This window comes from Gracilinanus agilis, chromosome 4 (assembly GCF_016433145.1).
Source record: "Gracilinanus agilis isolate LMUSP501 chromosome 4, AgileGrace, whole genome shotgun sequence".
NCBI classification, from domain to species: Eukaryota; Metazoa; Chordata; class Mammalia; order Didelphimorphia; family Didelphidae; genus Gracilinanus; species Gracilinanus agilis.
Window position 1 is genome coordinate 230,861,315 of NC_058133.1, and position 20,974 is coordinate 230,882,288.

At 36.5% G+C, this 20,974-nt stretch overlaps 1 protein-coding gene across 1 annotated transcript in view; it reads right to left on the reverse strand.

The window, feature by feature from the left end:
- CCDC40 (coiled-coil domain containing 40) overlaps positions 1–20,974 on the reverse strand; it is a 101,355-nt gene that overhangs the window by 49,739 nt on the left and 30,642 nt on the right. The window contains exons 8-10 of the mRNA XM_044674330.1: positions 6,648–6,805; positions 6,259–6,381; positions 3,551–3,672 (exon numbers count right to left, since the gene is read on the reverse strand). Coding sequence (XP_044530265.1) covers positions 3,551–3,672; positions 6,259–6,381; positions 6,648–6,805 — 403 coding nt within the window. The remainder of the gene's footprint in view (positions 1–3,550; positions 3,673–6,258; positions 6,382–6,647; positions 6,806–20,974) is intronic.

Genomic DNA, 20,974 nt, shown 5'->3' on the forward strand with positions numbered 1-20,974 from the left:
TATTAATTTCTGGTTTTTCTGGAAGACCAATTATTCTCAAATTGTCTCTTCTAGACCGGTTTTCTTGGTCTGTCACTCTCTCATTGAGATATTTCATGTTTCCTTCTATTTTTTCAGTCTTTTGACTTTGTTTTATTTGTTCTTGTTGTCTTGAGAGATCATTAGCTTCTAACTGCTCAATTCTAGCCTTTAGAGACTGGTTTTCAGCTATGATCTTTTGGCTTTCTTTTTCAATCTTGTTCAATTTGCTTATCAGTTCATTTGATTTCTGAGCCTCGCTTTCCAATTGCAAGATTTTACCTTTTAAACTGTTATTTTCTTGCCAGATCTCTTCCATCTTCCTCAGAATCTCAGTTTTGAACTCTTCCATAGTTTGTGAGGAGTTTTCCTTATTTGAGGAGGGTCCGGATGCTTGTTTGTTTTCCTCCTCTGTTTGCTCGGTTGTCTGGATTTTCTCTGTGTAAAAGTTGTCGAGTGTTAAAGACTTCTTTTTCTTGTTGTTATTCTTTCTCTTCTGAGCTTCCTGAGACTGGGTAGCCATCATTAGCCCAGCAGCTTCTCAGGTTTATCCTCGTGCTCAGTGTCTGTCCGCGGTCTATTGGCTCCTGAGGTCTGAGTTCTGGTTTTTTCCAAGGTCAAGCCCCCTGGTGGACCCCCTTGCTTGATCCTCTGCGGGAGGTTCCTTTACAAGTCTCAGGGCGCTGCTTCCACAGTCGTATACCCGTCCACGCTGGTTCCCCACTCAGGCTTTAGTTCCTGGCTGTGTCTGCCTCCACCCACGCCTCCGCAGTGCCTGCGCTCTCAGCCCGCGCTCTGCGCCCTGCGTCCACTCTCTGCTCCCGCGCTCAGATTTCGTGTGCATTTTTTGGCTTATTGGGGTCCTAAATCTTGCTGCTCTCAGGAACAGGCCCTGGAGCTGCCAATGACTCGATGGGTGCCCCAAACTTGCTCTATTTCTTTTTAGCTGGCTTCGGCGCTATAGATGTGTGTGGAGGGGGTGGGGGTGGGGTGGTTGCTCAGCCCGCGATTTAGTGAGAGCTGTTTCACCCCTTTATAGCATGGAAATGCCTCGATTCCACGTACCTTCCATGCTGTGCCCTGTTGTGGGGTTCCTCCGTTCGTCTGGACTTGTTTTTATGTCCCCTTGAGGAGTTTTGTGTGTTTCGGTCAGGAGAGGTTAAGAGCTGCTTCTTACTCTGCCGCCATCTTAACCCGGAACCCCCGCACATTATGTTTTGTACCTAGTTTCTAAAAGGAGTTGGAGACAGACTACTGAGATAGCCAAGTACCAAATTTGAATGGCAAACTTGGAGATCTCCCTTTAGCCACAAACATATTGGAAACCCATCCCTTACAATATTGGCTTCCAGTACCTGATACTCTAAAGACTGCTGAGAGCAAATTCCCCTTGGTAAAATCATTCCATCTCCTTTAGCATTAGCTATTTATCTTGCTCACAACCTAAGAGCTTCTTTATTCTCATGTATTCTTTGGTCAATTATAATCTGTAAAATTTCCTTAATTTCTATTTATTACATACTTGTTAAAGAGGTGTACTGGTGTTGGTGACTGTCATTTGTCGAACCAGCCTTTAATGGGAGAGTGAAATTGAAAAGAGTAAGCTAAGAATTACCACCTCTACTACCACTTCTACCACCACCACCACCATCACATTTCACAGATGGGGTGTGCAATAAAAAATTTTGGAGACCACTGGACTAGGTCATCTCTGAGATCCCTTCCTACTATGAGATTTTGTTTTTCTGTGGAAATTTTGCTCTATCTTCTAGATCTTACAACTGTTAGTTGACCACAGTCACAATCTGCCCCCAAAAGTATACTTTGGCATGCACCTCTGGATTAAAAAAAAACCCAAATAAAAAAATGCAAACAAATCCAAAATAATGAAATAAAAAAATTGCAAACATTCCCAAAAAGAACCTTATCAGGAACTCTTTGATTTGGGAGAAAAAAAGAAATAACAATGGGGTTTTTTCATTCCTTTTGATTCAGAGATTAAAATAAAGAGAATAAATAAATGTGAAGGTATCAAACAGATGGTGGGATTGAAATCAAAAGAAGAGCCTTATTTCCCAAAATGAGTATCCTTTTTCTTTTTTTAATCCTCCTAGGATATTTTGAAAGCATTTTGATGATTATTAATAGTATGCACTTTTAAAGAACTCAAGAATGAATGAAATCTTGGAAACTAATTATGGGGATTTTCTCAGTAGGGATTCTCTAGATGGGATGAAATCCTCATTGCCAGGGACTAAAGTTATAGGGGGTGAGGTTGTAGCTAGAAATATTAGGTCAAAATTATACCTAAAATATAAAACAAACTTAGAAGAGACAGTCTTTAGGAAAAAAAAAAAAGCAAGGACAAGATGTATTTTACAGGCTAGAATCTGACAGAATGCCTCCATGATGTGTCTCTACCAATTGTTCATTTCTTCCTCTTATAAGTAGTGGTAGTTCTGAAGAATATATTATATGACATTATAATTATTTTTATATAGCTATCTAATTAACACATGCAGAAAAATAATGTGTGGAAGGGAGCAGAGAGAAAAGAAAGTCCATGACCAGCCCCACCCTTCCCAGCCTAACACTAAATAATATTTCTGTATATATAGACTTTTGTCTTGGGAGATCCTACTATAGAAGGAATCAGAGTTAGTATCCTCTATAGAACTGGCCCAGATTGGTCTTTAATTATGACCTATGTTGGTATTTGCAAAGTACCTATGTTTCAAATTGCTTTAATTAGTTATACCATATTACTTAATACTTTGGTAGATGAGAATTATCCTTCTATTTAAAGTATCAATTTAGCATTTTCAATGTACCAGGCATTGTACTAAGTGCTGGGAATATAAATATGATTAAAAAGGATAATAGCCCCTTAGGTAGCTTATGTTATATCAAGGAGAAGACCACAGGGAAAAAGGACCAGAAAAGCAAGGTGGAAAGAAAGTTGGAGTCAAAAGCTAAGCTGGGTTAGAAGCGAATGTGACTGACAGAGCTATTTGCTCAAATGGAGGTTCGTTGGAGAAGCCCACAAGTAGCGGGAGGAGGTTCTAGGTTGAAGGCATTACCAGCATGAGAAAGCCTTTTGGTGATATTTGTAGAACAAGACACAGAATTAAAGTGACTTTTCTACCATCATATCACCAGTATGAGGGAGGACCAGGCCTGGAGTCAGGAAGACTCAGCTTCCTGAATTCAAATCTGACCTCAGTTACTTACTAGCTATGTGAGCTTGAGTAAGTCACTTAACCCTGTTTGCCTCAGTTTCCTCATCTGTAAAGTAAGCTAGAGAAAGAAATAGCAAACTACTCCGATATCTTTGCTAAATGGAGTCTCAAATGGAGTCATGAAAAGTCAGACAAAACTGAAAAACAACAGAACAACAACAATCACCAGTACTGGCCCTGAATCTAGTAGGAATTTTTGTTAGAGATTTGTCACTTCTTAAATTTAATACCTATCTAAAAAGCATAAAGAGATTGATGTGTATTCTTCCTTTGTCTATTGCCAGTCCCCATACCTGAGTGCCTCTGAGATAGCATTGTAGGCTTCATCTCTGTGTTTCATTCCCACCAAACTGGTTGACCAATTTTGAAACAGATGCTTTTTCTCCAAGTTGATAGAATCTATTTCTGTGCAGGCCTGCAAAGACACAGCATCAGGCAAAGGGAAATTTAGTTTACATTTAGAGTTTGGATGTTCATTTTATCTAAGAATAAAGTAAAAATGAACAACAATTCTGGACTCTTATATATCCCACTTTCTTTTGTTTTTCTTTTCATATGTGTCACCACACTTCATTTTCCTTTTCTGGTTCACCAACTGTTGGTGTTCTCCAAGGTTCTGAACTGGGTCCTCTTTTTTTCTCTCTATACTTTCTCTTGGTGACTTTATCAGCTTCCACAGAATTAATTATCACTTCAGTGAAGATTCCTCACAAATCAATTTATCTGATCTCAGTCTCCCCGCTAAGCTTTAGTCCTGCATCATCATCTGCCTATTGGACATTTTGGGAGACACCACAAACTCAACTTACACAAAATAGAACACATCATCTTTCCTCCAAGCTACACTCTCCCCAAACTTCCTTATATTTGTTTAGGATAACAATGTATTCTCACTCTTACCCCAACATATCCAATTAGTTACCATATCTTTCCATTTCTACCCTTGTGAAATCCTTCAGATCCAACCCCTTCTTATCTACTTACATGTCTACCCTAGTTCAGGTCCTCATATCTCTTACTTAGATTATTTTCATCGCCTCCTAAGTGGTCTTTCTGCTTCTAGTCTCTCATCACCCTAATCTATCTTCCAAAGTGATTTTCCTTGAATAGAGATCTGACCATGCTATTCCTCTGCATAATAAATTCTATTGGCTTCATCTTACCTTTAGGAAAAAATCTAAACACTTTTGTTTAGATTTTCAGTCCCTACAAAGCCAAGTGCCAGGTATATTAGACATTATTTCCCCCTCCCATAATCTATGATGCAGTCAAACTGGCCTCTCTGATGCTCACAAGAGGCCCTTCATCTCACTTCTTCATGCCTTTGAACTGATCATCTCTCATGATTGTTATGCAATCCACTGCTACTTCACAGAAAATTTCTCCAACTTCAAGGACTGTCTTCTTCATGAAGTCTTTCTTAATCCTCTAGCTGTCCTCCCTCACTAACTATCTATTATTTAATTACTTTGTACTTATGCTCTATTTATTTTAGATATTCATATATATGTAATTATTGTCTCCCCCATTAGACAATAACCTCCTTGAAAATAGGGACTTTCTTTTCTGATATTTGTAGCCTCAGAGCCCAACACATAATAAAGAATTCCTTTGAAAAGCAGGCAATGGAAAGTCCTAAAGAACACAGTATGTGGCTGTCAAGGTCCTTTGGAATACTCTGTCACCCAATGTTTTGCTATCCCTCAACTTCATGTCATCTCCAAGTTTGATGCTATTGATGCCTTTAACCAAGTCACTGATAAAAATGTTAACAGCCTTGGGCCAAGGATAGATCCCTGTGTTTCACCATTGAAGACCTTTTGCTACACTGACATCAAAGCACTAATTATTTTTTAAACCATCTGACTCATTCTAAATTCAATAGTATTAGCATCTAATTCATGTCTCTCCATTTTGTTCATGTGAACAGTGTGAGATTCTTATAAAAAACTTTGATAAAAATCAATGTAAACTTCTAAAATAACTTTCTCCTCATTTACTAGTATGGCCCTATCACTAAAAAAAGTTATTAGGTTATTCTGACGTGGCTTGTCATATGGAAGAGAGATCTGATTCATTTTGAGTGGCCCCTAAATTTTACTTTTTGCCATTTCCATTAAGTGCTCCATGTAGAAGTTGTAAAAAGCAAATTTAGGTTTGCAAATGAGGAAAAACTTCCTAATAATTAGAGCTGTCAAAAAACTGAATGGTTGTCTTTGAGAGGGGGTGAGTTCCTTTACTTGGAGATCTTCAAGTAGAAACTAGAAAAACATTTATTATAGTGGAGATTCCTTTTGTTATGCATTCCACTTCTACTTCACAGAAAATTTCTCCAACTTCAAGGACTGTCTTCTTCTGATCTCTGAAACTCACAAATTCTGCAACACTTATAATAAATACATATTTACTGAATGCCTATTATGCGTAAGGCATTGTGCTAGACGGGTGATAAAAAAGAAAATAATATAGAACCCCTGCCTCATAAAAGCTTACTATTTGATTGGGAAGACAAAAAATAATTAAGACAATATATGTTAATGGTTTACATGCTGTAAGGGACTTTTAGAAGTCCTCTAATTTGGAGCAGCTTGGTGGCTCAGTGGATAGAGAGTCAGGGCCGAAGATGGGATGTCCTGGGTTCAAATTTAGCCTCAGACACTTTCTAGCTATGTGACCCTGATTAAGTCATTTAACCTTAATTGTCTAGCCTTTATCATTCATCTGCCTTGAACCAATACTTAGTATTGATTCTAAGAGAAAAGATGAAGATTTTAAAAAATGTCACCTAATCCAATCGCTTCATTTTACAGATAAGGAAATTGAAGCCTATAGAGGTTCAAATGATCTGCCCAAGATCCCAGAGGTATCAAGTAGAAGAATCAGGATTTGAATTGAGGACTTCTGAGTCTAAATTCAGTTCTCTTTTTAACAACCACATCATCTTAAGATAAGAGCCATAGACAAATTAGAGGTTTTAAAGAGTTATCTGATCTCCTCTTACCTCAGCCACTGCCTGTCTTATAATTTTTGTGTCTTGAGTCTGGGCACCTAATTGTGCTTCATATAAAGCAATTTGCTCTTCTAACTGGTTGGCAGTCCTGGTGAGCCGGTCCACAAAGAGATCCTGAAAAATTAGAAGAGAAAATACACAATACAGATGAATGTTCTAAAGGAGACACTGAGTCATCAAGATTCTGAGGAGGGTTAGAATGTAGGTAAGAAGGAACATCTAATGTGGGATGTTTGTCTCAAATCCATCAAACCAGGTAGTCTAGTAAAATCAACAATTCTTCTTTGTGGGAATCATGTTATTAACAAACTTAAGCCTTCCTTAGTAAATTTCATACAGGAAATAGTAATGGTTACATATATGTTCAATTTGTCAAATACCTGTTTTTTCTTCTCAAATTCTGCATTCTGCTTCTCAAGTTCAGCCTTCTTTACCACCTGTTTCATTACACTGATATCATCTTGTACATCCTGGTCTATATTCTGCAGGTAGAACAGGCGCAATGTCAAGGATTCCATCTCAGCCTGTAGCTCAGCCACTGAAGAGAGAGAATATGAATGTTGTTTACCAGAGCATACCTTTTCCCTGATGTTCTGAAATCAAGAACTAAAGAACAGTGGCTTGTCTCATCCATAGGGATGAGATGATATCCTATTATTTAAATCCAAAAGTCTAGTCTTGGCCTTCAGAGGTCTTATTATCTAATGAAAGTGAACCAAGTGTAATTTAGCCCCACAAAATAAAACCTTCCATTTTCTGTGGTTTAGAGGAGCTCCTCCCTATATATGAAAACACAATGCTTTAATTTTACAGCATTCCTCTTAACCAAACTTTTGGAAAATCTTTAATTTTCATATGAAAGTATTAAAAAATGAAGTGATAGGATTATTTACAGTGAAGAAACATTTATCTTGGAGCAGCAAGGCTGTTCAGTAGCTAGAAAGCCAGGATTAGAGAGAGGTGATCCTGGGTTCATATCTGGTCTCAGATCCTTCCTAGTTGCATGACCCAGGACAAGTCACTTAACCCCAATTGCTTAAATCTTACTGCTCTTCTACCTTGGAACTGATACTTGTATTGATTCTAGAACAGAAGGTAAGGATAAAAAAAAAAGAAATATTTATCTTGAGGAGCTAGGATGTGGTGGTACAGTAGTGTGAGAAAGTTGATGAATAGCTTTATATAGGCCTTGCCTCTGTCATGCTTTCAACTTTAGTTTCAGATTCAGAAATGTGAAATCATCCATTTACCCAGATATGATCAATCAATCTATCAATAACAATTTGTCAAAAGCCTTTTCTGGGCCAGGATCTGTGACAGACACTGACTAGATCAGACTCTGGTGAATATATTCACACTATTCCAAATCACAGAAGATTGATTTGTAGCCTACAGTGCCAATTTGTTAATTTTGAATAAAAAATAATGCCCGTTTGTCTCTGGACACTCTAGACTTTGAGCCAGAAGAACGAGTTAAGGTGTGTTTGGTTCAACTGTCTGGATAAGCTAGTACCAGAAACCAACAGTCCCAATTTGGGAACCAAGACAATAAGGCAAATGAGATGGACTAGAAATGGTTATCATGGCCAAAGGTGAAACCTGAAGTGTCAGATAATTATAATGAAATATTATGATTATAAATTATTATGTACAATAAATATTATGTTATATATTATGCTTACATATATTTATAAATATAAAAGAAGGTACAGTCCCTGCTCCTGAGTGGTTTATAATCTAATGGGGAAGGAGAAAATAAAATAATGTGAAGATTTGCTAAGAAGAAATCATTTATATATGAGGATTAGAGAAGGTTTCATAGAGGTAGTATCTCTGCTGAGCCTTGAAGGGAAGTTTTTTAGCAGGCAAAGATATGTGTAGGGAAACCATTCTAGGAATGGGGTTTAATGGTTATAGAGGCATGAAAGGATAGTTTAATTTCAAGTAGTTTGGTTAGGCTACAATATAGCATGTGTGAAGGGAAGTAGTATACCATAAAGTTGGACAGATAGGTTGGAGATGACCAAGAAAGCAAATTATCAATGAGAAAATTGCAGCATAAAGGATCAGAGCAAAGCATATATACATACATATATATATATACATATATATTCATTCTTTGAGGATATTTCTATTAAGTGATGATAACTGTATGTTTGGCCCTTCTATTTATAGAAAAGTGGCTATCTAAAACAAATGCATCCTATCCTTCTCTGGATGTTGTGAGATAAATACTGAACTTATTACCCCCTAACCTTCCTTTTCATAGGATCCATGATAATTATCCATGTTTCTATATGACCTATTCATTACAATCTTGTCTCATTTTGACAGATGTTCATAATGTAGCAATTTTCAAGTTTATTTATTATTTTGCTATTTTAGGTTGATTGTTTTCTAAGTGACATACTATTTGTCATCAGAAACTTGTCTTCAACTCACACTTAGGATGAATTACTTCTGACGAGGTTTCCTTTATTACCTTTATTTGTTTTTAATAACCCTTACTTTTATCTTAGTATCAATACTGTGTATTGGTTCTAAAGCAGAAGAGTGGTAAGAGCTAGGCAATGGAGGTTAGGTGACTTGCCTAGGATCACACAAGTAAGAAGTGTCTGAGGCCAGATTTGAACCTAGGACCTCCTGTCTCTAGGCCTGACTCTCAGTCTTCTGAGCCACTTAGCTGCCCCCACAGTTTCTTTTAAACAACTAATCCCATCCTTAATTTCTACAATTGAATTAATTCTTTGTTCACATAATAGAGGGGATTGTGTTTAAAACTTTCACAAACTCAATTTTCTTCATTAACAAAAGATTAAAGACAGATAGTAGAAGATTATTTTTTAATACTGTTAAAACCATTAAAAGAATGAATACCCTTTGATCCAGCAATGCCACTATTAGGTTTGTACCTCAAAGAGATAATAAGGAAAATTACTTGTACAAGAATATTCATAGCCATGCTTTTTGTGGTGGCAAAAAATTGGAAAATGAGGGGGTATCCCTAGATTGGGGAATGGTTGAACAAATTATGGTATATGATGGTGATGGAATACTATTGTGCTGTAGGATTGATGATCTGGAGGATTTCTATATGAACTGGGAAAACTTTAATGAACGGATGCAAAGTGAAATGAGTAGAACCAGGAGAACATTGTTCACAGAAAGTAAACATTGTGGAACAATCCAATGTAATGGACTTTGCTATTAGTAGCAATGCTAGGACACTCCTGAAGGACTTATGCAAAAGAACATTATCCACATTGAGAGAAAGAACTATGGGGGTAGAAATGCAAAAGGAGAACATATGACATCACTTATCGCATGTATATATAAGTATGTGATTTGGGGTTTAGGCTTTTAAAAAATCACCCTATAGCGAAAATGAAAAATATGGAAATAGGTATCAAGTGAAAAAAATACTGTTAAAACCATTATGGAAAGCAAAGTTGGAATTATGTAAATAAAGAGACTCATATGTCCCTTTGACTCAGAGATCTCCTTACTAAGTTTATAGTCCAAGGAGGCTGTTGATAAGAAAATCCACATGCACACTAAAATAATTATAGCAGCACTTTCTCTGATAGCAAAGAATTGAAAACAAAGTAGAGATGTCTATCAGTTGAGAAAAAGACTAAATAAATTGCGATATGTGAGTGTAATTGAATTTTTTAATGAATGATGAAATTTTACTGTGAAGTGACAAATTTATGAATACAGAGAAGCAGAAAGAGAGCTACATGAATTGAGGTAGAGTGAAATAAGCAGGGCCAAGAAAAACAATATATACATATTACTAAAACAAAGGAAACTGAAAAAAACTACCCACAATTCCCCAATCAAAACTGAATCTTGCAAAAGTATATAAAGACAAGCATGACTGGAAAGAAGAGCTATGAGATGACACCTTGACTCAGCCTCTTTGAGGAGGTGAGGTTCACAAGTGTTGTACCTTATACCTATTTCAGACTTTTTTTGTTGTTTTTGTATTGATATATTGACCATTTATGCTGACTTTTTCTTCTTTTCCTTTGTTCTCTTTTTAAAAATGCTGCTGGGGGGGGGTAGCTAAGTAGCACAATGGCTAGAGTGCCAGGCCTTGAGTAAGGAGGATTGGGTTCCAATCTAATCTCAGATACTTCCTAGCTGTTTGACTTTGGGCAAGTTATTTAACCCTGTTTGCCTAGCCCTTGCCACTATTCTGTCTTAAAAGTGATACTAAGACAGAAGGCAAGGTTTACAAATATACACATAGATGTACATTTTTTTTCATCATTGCTAATTTCTGTAGTTCTCTGGTAAAGGAGAAAATACAAGAAGCAAAAAGAAAAAAAATTTAATACTGTAGACTTAGTCAGAATAACATAAGACTTAGTAACTATATAGCATTAAAAGAAGACAGGACATGAAATGCAGCATTTAGTAGCACAAAAGAAGTGGGCTAAAATCAAGAATATCATGCAAAGATAAGCATAATTATAAAGGGTATCAAATGGATATTTAATGACTTAAAGGAGTTTCAACTATTCCTGGGGAAAAACCCAGAACTGAGCAGAAAATTTGATCTGTAAGAAACATACAAAGGTAATGAAAGACTGATCCTAAGCAACCAAAAGGTCAAATTGTTTGATATATGAATGAGAAAATGTCAGTTGTGGCCCCTGGGAATGGGATCATTGCCTGGGCATTTTGAAGGGGCATGTATTCATGGGGAAGACTTGAGGTTGAGGTGAAGGTAACTGAATGAGCCAAAATGGTCATGGAATAGACTGGGAGATAGAGTGGAATGGCTATTTCATATGAAGGAGAAATGAATGGAGGAACTGCCAGAGAGAAGGGGAGGAGATGATGTAGGGCTATTAGTACTAGAACTCTACTATGCATTTCTCTTTCCCATGTCTTAAAATTTTTTTATATCATTCCATCATATTCAACACATACTCTCACCTTTTGTTTATGTATACTCCTTCTAACTGACCTAATAATGACAAAGTTCTTTGGCATTACAAGAATCATCTCCCCATGTAGGGATGTACGCCACTTAATCTCATTGAATGTCTTTTGATTTCTCTTTCTTGTTTACCTTTTTAAGATCCTCTTGAGTCTTGTATTTGAGAATCAAATTCTCCATTCAGCTCTGGTCATTTCATCAGGAATGATTTTAATTCCTCTATTTCATTGCCAACCTATTTTTATCCCTGAAGGATTATGCTCACTTTTGCTAGAAAGTGATTCTTGGTTGAATTCCTTTGTCCTCTTGAATATATCATATTCTGGGCTCTCCTTTACTTTGATGTAGGAGCTGCAAAGTCTTGCATTATCCTGACTGTGGTTCTGCAATATTTGAATTGTTTCTTTTTGGCTGCTTGCAATATTTTCTTCTTAATCTGGGAGTTTTGGAATTTGGCTATACTATTCTGGGGAGTTATACTTTTGGGATCTTTTTCAGGGAGTAATTGGTGGACTCTTTCCATTTCTATTTTGTCCTGTGATTCTAGAATATCAAGGCAGTTTTTCTCAATTCATTGAAAGATGACATCTCAGCTTGTTTTTTAAAATCATGTCTTTCAGGTAATCTAATAATTCTTAAATTATCTCTCCTGGATTTATTTTACAAATGTTGTTTTTCCTGTGAGATATTTCACGTTTTCTTCTATTTTTAATTTTTTTTACTTTGATTGTTTCTTGAAATCTCATAGAATCATTAGCTTATGCTGCCCAATTCTAATTTTTAAGACATGATTTTCTTGAGTGAGCCTTTCTACCTCCTTTTCCATTGGGCCAGCTCTGCTTTATAAATTTTTTTTCTCAAAGAATTTTTGTACCTTTTTTCCTAAAGAGTCAATTATTTTCAAGAAAATTTTCTCTTCAGTTCATTTTCATATATCTTTTCCCCTTTGAATAATTCTGCTTTCTAGGAAATCCTTCTCTTCTATGGACTTTTGTGCCTCTTTTACCAATTAGCCTATTTTGTTTTTTAAATTTTAATTTCTTCACTATATTCTTTTGTGCCTCCTTTACCAAGCTGTTGACTCTTTTTTCCATGATTTTCCTGTATCATTGTCATTTCTGTTCCCACTTTTTCTTCTCCTCCTCTTATTTGATTTTTAAAATCCTTTTTGGGCTTCTCCATTAATTCTTTTTAGGCTTGAGAACAATTCATAGTTAAGGCTTTGGATGTAGTAGTATTGAATTTGTCGTCTTCTTCTGAGTTTGAATCTGCCCTGTTATCAAAAGTAACTGTCTATGTTGAGTGTCTGTTTTTTTTTTTTCATTTTCCTGCCTTTTTCTTTTCTTCTAGTTAAAAATAAAAACCTGTTAAAATTGGGTTCCTTGTGCAGCTGCCTTCTGAGCTGGTACTGGGGATCTGTTTTCAGTTATTCCATGTTGTGTTTATAATACTCCCTGGACCTGTGCTCTGTTCTGTGAGTAACCCCAAGTAATCTTTTACCCCTTGGAACTGTGACCAGGGTCCCCTGCTCCCCTGTGGCTGCAAGTGCTCCCCTTCACCCTGCAACTGTGCTCCAGGGCTTGACCTGCCTCTATATATGGACAATATAGCAAGAATTTTGCATCTATAATTGAATGTAATGGACTTCTCTACTAGCAGCAATGCTATGATCCAGGACAATTCTGAGGGACTTACAAGAAAGAATGCTATCCACATCCAGAGAACTGTGGGAATAGAAATGCAGAAGAAAAACATATGATGGATCACATGGTTCAATGGGGATATGATTGGGGATGTTGACTTTAAATGATCACTACTACAAATAGTAATAATATGGAAATAGGTTTTGAACAATGATACATGTAAAACCCAGTAGAATTGCCTGTTGGCTCTGAGAGGGGGTAGGAAAAAGGGGAGGGAAAGAACATGAATCATGCAAAGATGGAAAAATATTCTAATTTAATATTTTAATTATTCAATCATTATTAATTATATATATTTATATGCTCTTGTGCATATAAATAATAATAATATAATTAATTAAAATTTTAGAAATTATAAAAATTTTAAAATAAAAAAAATTTGTATCCATTGCCAGGAAAGGGATCCCTATAATCTTTTTATTTTTATTTATTTATTTTTTTAAATTTTAAACCCTTAACTTCTGTGTATTGACTTATAGGTGGAAGATTGGTAAGGGTAGGTAATGGGGGGTCAAGTGACTTGCCCAGGGTCACACAGCCAGGAAGTGTCTGAGGCTGGACTTGAACCCAGGACCTCCTGTCTCTAGGCCTGGCTCTCAATCCACTGAGCTACCCAGCTGCCCCTCCCTATAATCTTCTTTTGAGCAATTGTCTGATTGCTTTTACTATCTGTGGCTGAGAGCTCCAGAAGTCTTGGTTGCCGCTACCCTGGCATGCTGTATCTCCTCCCTGGTGTTCTAGATCCCTCATGCAGGCCTTTTAAGTTGTTTTTGGCTGGAAAATTACTTCACTCTGGGTTTTTTGGCAGGTGGGGTGGGTTATGAAGCTCTAGTACTTATTTTGAGTTGTTATATCATTGCTTTTTGAAGGGTAATTTGGTAAAAATCGGATTGGTCCCTGTACTTTCTCCACTATCTTGGACAGCAGAGAGGAATTTTTAGAATTGTACTCATATCAAGAAGTAGAAGATCATTGTTGAGGTTTTAAGGAAGGGAATTTTTGAAAGTTGGATAGAATTAGAATTAAAAGGTAATGGAGAAGGAACAAAGGAAGGGCCTTTGGAAAGGTGGGCCAATTTCAAACTAGGTGGACAATAGATATATAGACAATAGAGGATAAGGGAGGACTTTTGGGAAGGAGTATGATTTGGAGAGGTATTGGTCAAAGGAAATTGGATATCTGAGGAGGGATATGGTAGAAAGAAAGGAAGGGGGACAAATAGTAAGGAAAAACTGTGTATGCATCAAAATACAGATGGAAATACATAGCTAGTAACTATGACATTCTGAGGGTAAATGGGATGAATTCATCCATGGGAAGAAAATGGATAGCAGAAAGGATAAAAAACCAGGACCTGACAATGTGTTGTTTACAAGGAACATGATGAATATGGGAAATACACAGAGAGTGAAGGTGAGGGGCTAGAGCAGAATATACTATGCCTCAGATGATCCAAAGAAGACAGGGGTAGTAGTCATGATCTCTGACAGAGTTGGAGTTAAAATGGATATAACTAAAAGGAATGAACAAAGTAACTATACTATTTGAGGGGTATTATAGATAATGCAGCATTATCAGTGTTAGACCCGTATACATCATTGTAGGTTCCAGATTTTTTAAAGGAAAAAATAAATGAAATACAGGTGGAAATAGATAATAAAATAATAATAGTAGAGAACTTTAATTTTCCTCTTTCAGTACTAGATAGATCTAAAAATAAGAAAGAAGTTAAGGAGATAAATAGAACCTTAGATAATGTAAATGTGATCGATATCTGGAGAGTCCATACATACCTGCATGAGGCTAGTAGTAGATCTAAGCCTGAGTATACACATAATCCAAATATAGTTCTGGCAGGACAATAATGATTTAGAGAGCATGAATATTCTGCAAATGTCTTTCTTTAATATTCATCATTGACGACCCTAACAACAGATTGGGTCTGCTGCCTAAGAACCAATCTAGCTAAATATGGCCATGCAATGTATATTAACTGAGAACCAGATAGGTTAAGTTGATCAAATTAATACACTACTAGAGCACTACTAAATACACTGCTGGAATAGTTGTAAATTATTTTTTAGAATACAAGACGAAAATATACATTAAGGCTGTAAAGCTTTTCATGCTCATTGATTTAGGGATCCCATTACTAGGATTAGGCCCTAAGGGCATTATTGAGAGGATGAAAAACTGTGTATGCATGAAAATATTTATAAAAGCTATGTAATGACAAAATAATGAAATAACACAAATGCAATGAGTGGGGAAAAAAGGCTGAATAGATTGTGATATTTGAATGTAATGGATTGTATTATGTTAATAGAAATGTCAAATATTGGAAATATAAATAAAATAAGGGAAATATATGAAGAGATTTAAAAAATAAGACTAAATATATACTATGATTACATTAAAAAAACAACAGCTATAAAACCAAGAGAAAAAGTATCAAAGTAAAACAAATCTGAAGGAAACTCAAAAGCAGAAGATGTTTTTATTAGCACACATATATATAATATACATGTTTTTAAACAAATTGTAAACACTGTAAAGTTTGTGGTTTTACACATAATTTTTATGCATTTGTTAATTTAAATGTTTTTTGTTAGTTGATGGTTATCATTAATGGTATATCATTAATGATGGTATATCATTAAAAGGCAGGGAAAATGAACAAACAAGAAACCAAAATTGGATTAGGGATTTTACATATAATATTATATTATGTGTAAATGGAATTAGCTCTAGCCCATTCATAATCAAAACTCTACTTACCCTAGGCATCTAGATTATATCATCCCCACCTCCCTCAGTAGGGAGGGGAGATGAGTTAATCACATGTGACAATAAGTATCAAATCAAGAACAAAGGACTGCCCTTTGGGCAGTCTAAATCAGTGTAGAGGCTGCCATTTGTCCACTTGAATTAGAGGTGGGCCCACAGGAAGTGACGAAAGACACTATCTCTTCAAATATGTTGGTTACTCCCTGGTGAGGGAGTTCGGGCTTTGAACTTGGTGCTGGAGGTGCTCAGCTGAGACCACAGACTGCTTCTACTCTGAATTGTCACGTGGGTAAGTTAGGCTGACTTCCTTGGCCTACCTTGGTGTTTCCAAACTCTGCCTTAAGTAGGCTTATAGCCTCTCTGATTTCTAAGATCTTGTGGCTTGTAGCCTAGTTTAATTAGCCTTTTAACTCTCTCTCTCCCTCTCTCTGTTTCCCTACCTTTTACCTTCCTAATTGTAAATAAACTACCTTAAACCCGATCCTGACTTGGGTCTATTTTAATTATGGAATCAATCTGAATTGTTGATTCCTGGTGGCCACACTTTAAATATATATCTATAAAATATCTAAAATCTCCCTCTTACAATTATTAATTATAAGGAAATTGAAATTATTTCCCCATCTTTAAGTATTTGTCCATTTTATAAGTTAGACTTTCATGAATTTTTTTTTTTAAGATTCTTAAATCAGGTACAGGATTTAGGTAAAGAAAGAAATAGCAACTGAAATTCTCTGAAATGTCAGATTTGGAGACCTTGTTACTCTCAGATTTTAGCAGAATTACCTAGGACTCTCCACAAGTGATTTGCAACTAGAAAAGCAGAGTCCACTTTGGAGTTGTCCTGAGAATAAAGACTAGACTACATGAGACACCTTGGATGCAAAAATGCACTGATTAAAATGGATTTGAGGGATGAGTTTCTAAGATACAAGGAGACTTGATGTTAGTTAATATTGATGATCATTATTGTATTGCTTTAACCTTTTGTTTCATGGTATTTATGTTTTATGTTTAAATTTTCTTGGTTACCTTATTGACATGTAAATCTCTCCTTTCAAAATTAGACCTTCTAATAAGTTTGATTTTAGTAAGCCTTCTAAATAGTTTGTAATTCTAATTATGAGTAAACTTACAAACTTATAGATTTGGCTTACAGATAAGTGATCCCTGGCAGGAGTAGACTGCCCACACCTGCATTCTCATGAATCAAAAGGGAAAAATTGAGGGAATTGAAGGAATTGGAGCAGCAAGTGGTTAATTGTGGGAATTGAATGAACTATATTGATTCCATCTTGTGACTCAATTCTTGAGCTATTTCAGTTCTCTTCCCTTTCTATTTAATTTGAGAAAATTTTATTCAATTGTAGGAATTGTGAAGGAAAACTTTACTGCATTGTTGAATTTTTAATCCATTGCTTCATTCCTAGCCACACAGAAAGGGAAGCTGAATCACCTCTACCTGTTGCTTGGAGACCTTTAACTAAGGACTGGCATTATGCTGCCCAGAAATCCAGTGATATCCAAAGATTGATGCAAAGAATTTTCTTTCAGTTGTAGGTCTCAAAGCAAACCCTATGTCTTATCTAAAAACTGGATCCATAGTGGGTGAGTTCATCTCATTCACATTCAGAGTTATTATTACCAGCTGTGTATTCCCCAACATTTTGATTTCTTCTCCTTGTTCTGCCCTTTCATCTTTCACTATTTCCTTGAATACCAATGTTTTGTTTTTAATCAGTCCCCCCAATCCCCACCCTTATTTTACTTCCCTTTTTCTCCCCTCCTTTCTTATCCACCTCTTATTTTTCTTTAGGGTCTTTTTGAGTTACCCCCCAAACTCTACCTCCCTAGTATTGCTTCCCTCCCCACCAGTCCTTTTGTTACTCTTCTACTTCTCTATAGGGCACAAATCAATTCTCTGCCCCAATAGGTCTGATTGTTCCCTCTTTGAGTCAATTTCAATGCACATAAGACTTAAGTCTCTTTATAATCTTACTCCAATCTCTTTACCCTTCCAGTGTATTTGTCTTCTCCCCCCTCCCACAATGCACTTCCTAATGAAATATATGTTTACCCCATTTTGTCTCTTTTCCCATTTCTCTTGATATTATCCTCTTTTTTTTACCCCTAGTTTCATATGTATTTATACATACATATATATATCTTGACATTTTATCCTATAGTTTGTCACTGTTCCCTCTAAGTATACTTCTTCTAGCTGTCCTGATGATGATAACAATTTTTAAGAGTTACCAATATCATCTTTTCTTATAGGAATACAAATCATTTGAACTTATTGGATTTCTTTTTGTTTTTAAACCCTTAACTTCTGTGTATTGGCTCCTTGGTGGAAGAGCAATGGGGGTCAAAGTGACTTGCCCATGGTCACACAGCTAAGAAGTGTCTGAGGCCAGATTTGAACCTAGGACCTCCCGTCTCTAGGCCTGACTCTCAATCCACTGAGCTACCCAGCTGCCCCCCCTCCTTATTGGGCCTTTAAAAAAAGTTTTGATTTTTTTGTTTTTTATCCCCTCTCTTAATTACCTTTTGGTGATTCTCTTGAGTTTTGTGTTTGGACATCAAATTTTCTGTTTAAGTCTGGTCTTTTCTTTATGACTGCTTGGGAGTCATCTATTTTATTAAATGACCATACTTTCCCCTGCAAGAATATAGTCAGTTTTGCTGGGTAGTTGATTCTTGGTTGTAGGTCTAGTTCCCTTGCTTTCCAGAATATCATATTCCATGCCTTCCGGTCCTTCAGTGTAGATGCAGTCAGATCCTGTGTTATCCTAACTGTGGGTCCATGGTATCTGAATGACTTCTTAGCAGCTTGTAATATTTTTTCCTTGCTGGTAGTTCTTGAATTTAGCTATAAAACATTCCTGTGTATTGTCAGTTGGGGATTAAATGTAGGAGGTGATCTTTCAGTCTCCACTTTTCCCTCTTGTTTGAGAATGTCAGGGCAGTGTCCTTGGATAATTTCCTGTATGATCATGTCCAGGCTTTTTCTTTTGTCATGATCTTCCAGTAGTCCAATAATTCCCAAATTGTCTCTCCTGGATCTGTTTTCCAGATCTGAGGTTTTGTTAATGAAGGTTTCAAATTTTCCTCAATTTTTTCATTCTTTTGATTTTGTTTTATAGATTCTTGCTGCCTTGTGAAGTCATTTGCTTCTAGTTGTTGGATTCTAATTTTTAAAGACTGAATTTCAGCCCTGGCTTTTTAGTCATCCTTTTCCTTCTGGTCTTATTTTCTTTGTAGGTAATTTTTCACTTTCTTTGCCTTGTTTTCAAGCTGGTCAATTTTGGCTTTCAAGACACTATTTTCTTGTTTAAGTTCATGAATTTTATTTTCCCAATTGTCTTCAGCCTCTGTTGATTGTTTTTTGAGTTCTTGAGCTAATTGAATTTTAAGTTCTTGAGTTAATTGAATTTTGAGTTCTTCCAAAGCCTGTGTCCATTTCACTGGCATTTCTATGTTTTTTCTTGCTGTTTCTTGGTCCTCCTCTGATCCATTTGCTCTTTGTTCATTTTCTGGATAGAAGCAGTTGATTGTAATTTCTTTTTTCTTTTTCTGTTGTTTACTCATATTTTTTCCTTCTTCCTGTCATGGTCTCCCCCTTCCCCCCCGGAATTGGCTATAATCTTGCTCCTCTGATTATTTGCTGGATCTGTGGGTTTGGGCTATTCAGTCCTGGAAGGGCTTCTTCTTTGCTCTGTTGACTGACTAGATTAGTAAGCCCCAAGGTCAGATCTTCCCCAGCTGGTGGTAAAAGCTAAAGATGTGATTTTAGCTCTTTTCACTGCAGTCTATAGGGGAGGGGTGTTGGAGCTTTCCTGCCCTCTGAAAACTTCTTATCTATCCTATTGTAAGCCAGGGTGGAGTTGAGCTGCAGAACCCAGAGGCTAAAACTTTGAGAAGGGGGAGGAGCAGCACTAGATGGAGTGTTTGGCTGCCCTCTCTGGGCTTCTCCTCCAGCTGCCTCCCTGCCATCTGTGATCAAAGCCTCGAGTCTGGCACTACTGTGCTAGCAAGTCACTCCCTCTGGTCTATCCTTGCCTGCCCAGATTCCAGGATCTGCTGGAGACTCAGCACATTAGGTGGGAGAGGTTGACCTGGGATCTTCCTTTTTCCTTTCCCCTCGAACCTGACAGTTCAAGAATTCAGGCTTTTTTTTCCCCTTGTACTTTTAAGTTGGGTTCAGGAGGAGGATCCCCCAGCTCTGTTCTATTGTCAGATTTGGTTTTCTGTCCCCTTGAAGCCCTTGGTCCTTGATCAGTGTTGAAGAGTTTACAGAAGTCTAGAGCCTTGCTGCTTCTAAGCCACCATCTTCCCAGAATTCTCAAAATGGAGCCATAGTGATCAATTAGTTATTGTTTCCTTGTTCCTTTGATTGTATAGAGACACTTGTGGGGAATAGAACACTTCTTTTTCTGAATTCAGGGAACTAACTCTATTCACTCCCCCGCTACTTACTCCCAACTTGAAAAGTCCCCAATCTTTCCTCCAATTAGAAATCAGACTGCCTAATGTTGTATCCTGGTTAATTGTTTCTTTTTAACTAACTGGCCTTATTTCATTAATTATTTTTAATGTATACAAATCCATCTCCTGTATTTGAGGTCCATGCCAAAGCTGCAGAAGGCAACTGGTTTTAGTTTGTTGGGGAATTGGCATATATTACTTAATAAACTGATATGCTCAGAAGCTCAAACCTTTGTTTCCTCAGTCATTTCATCTTTTACTTGCCACAGATGGCTCTCTGGGAGGGGAAGAAGAAAGGATACTGGAGGAAACTATGGTGATATAAACAAACAAAAAAACCAATAACTTATTTTTAAAAAATACTATTAGAGTTGGGGAAATAAGATAATATATTTTATATATAAAAGAAAATATGTTTATATAATAAAAATACTATTAGAGTTGAAAAGGAAAAAATAAGATATAAATGAAATTATTTACTATAACTAAAATGTATAATGCCTGCTAAATTATATTTCAGAGAATAGAAGACTCACATAAATATATATATGTATATTTAAGGTCCCCCAACATCAAGCTCTGACTTATCTTTTAAAACTCATTTCTCTTCCTACTCTTTGTATAAACCTTCACACCAAAATTGTCAATTCATTGTTCCTTGAACACACTTTCACTCCTTCAGATGATTCCTCTCATCTAAAAGGCCATTACTTTTCTTTTCTATATATCCTTGAATCCCAGTAATATAAACTGTACTTAGTCTTTGGAGTCTATCCTA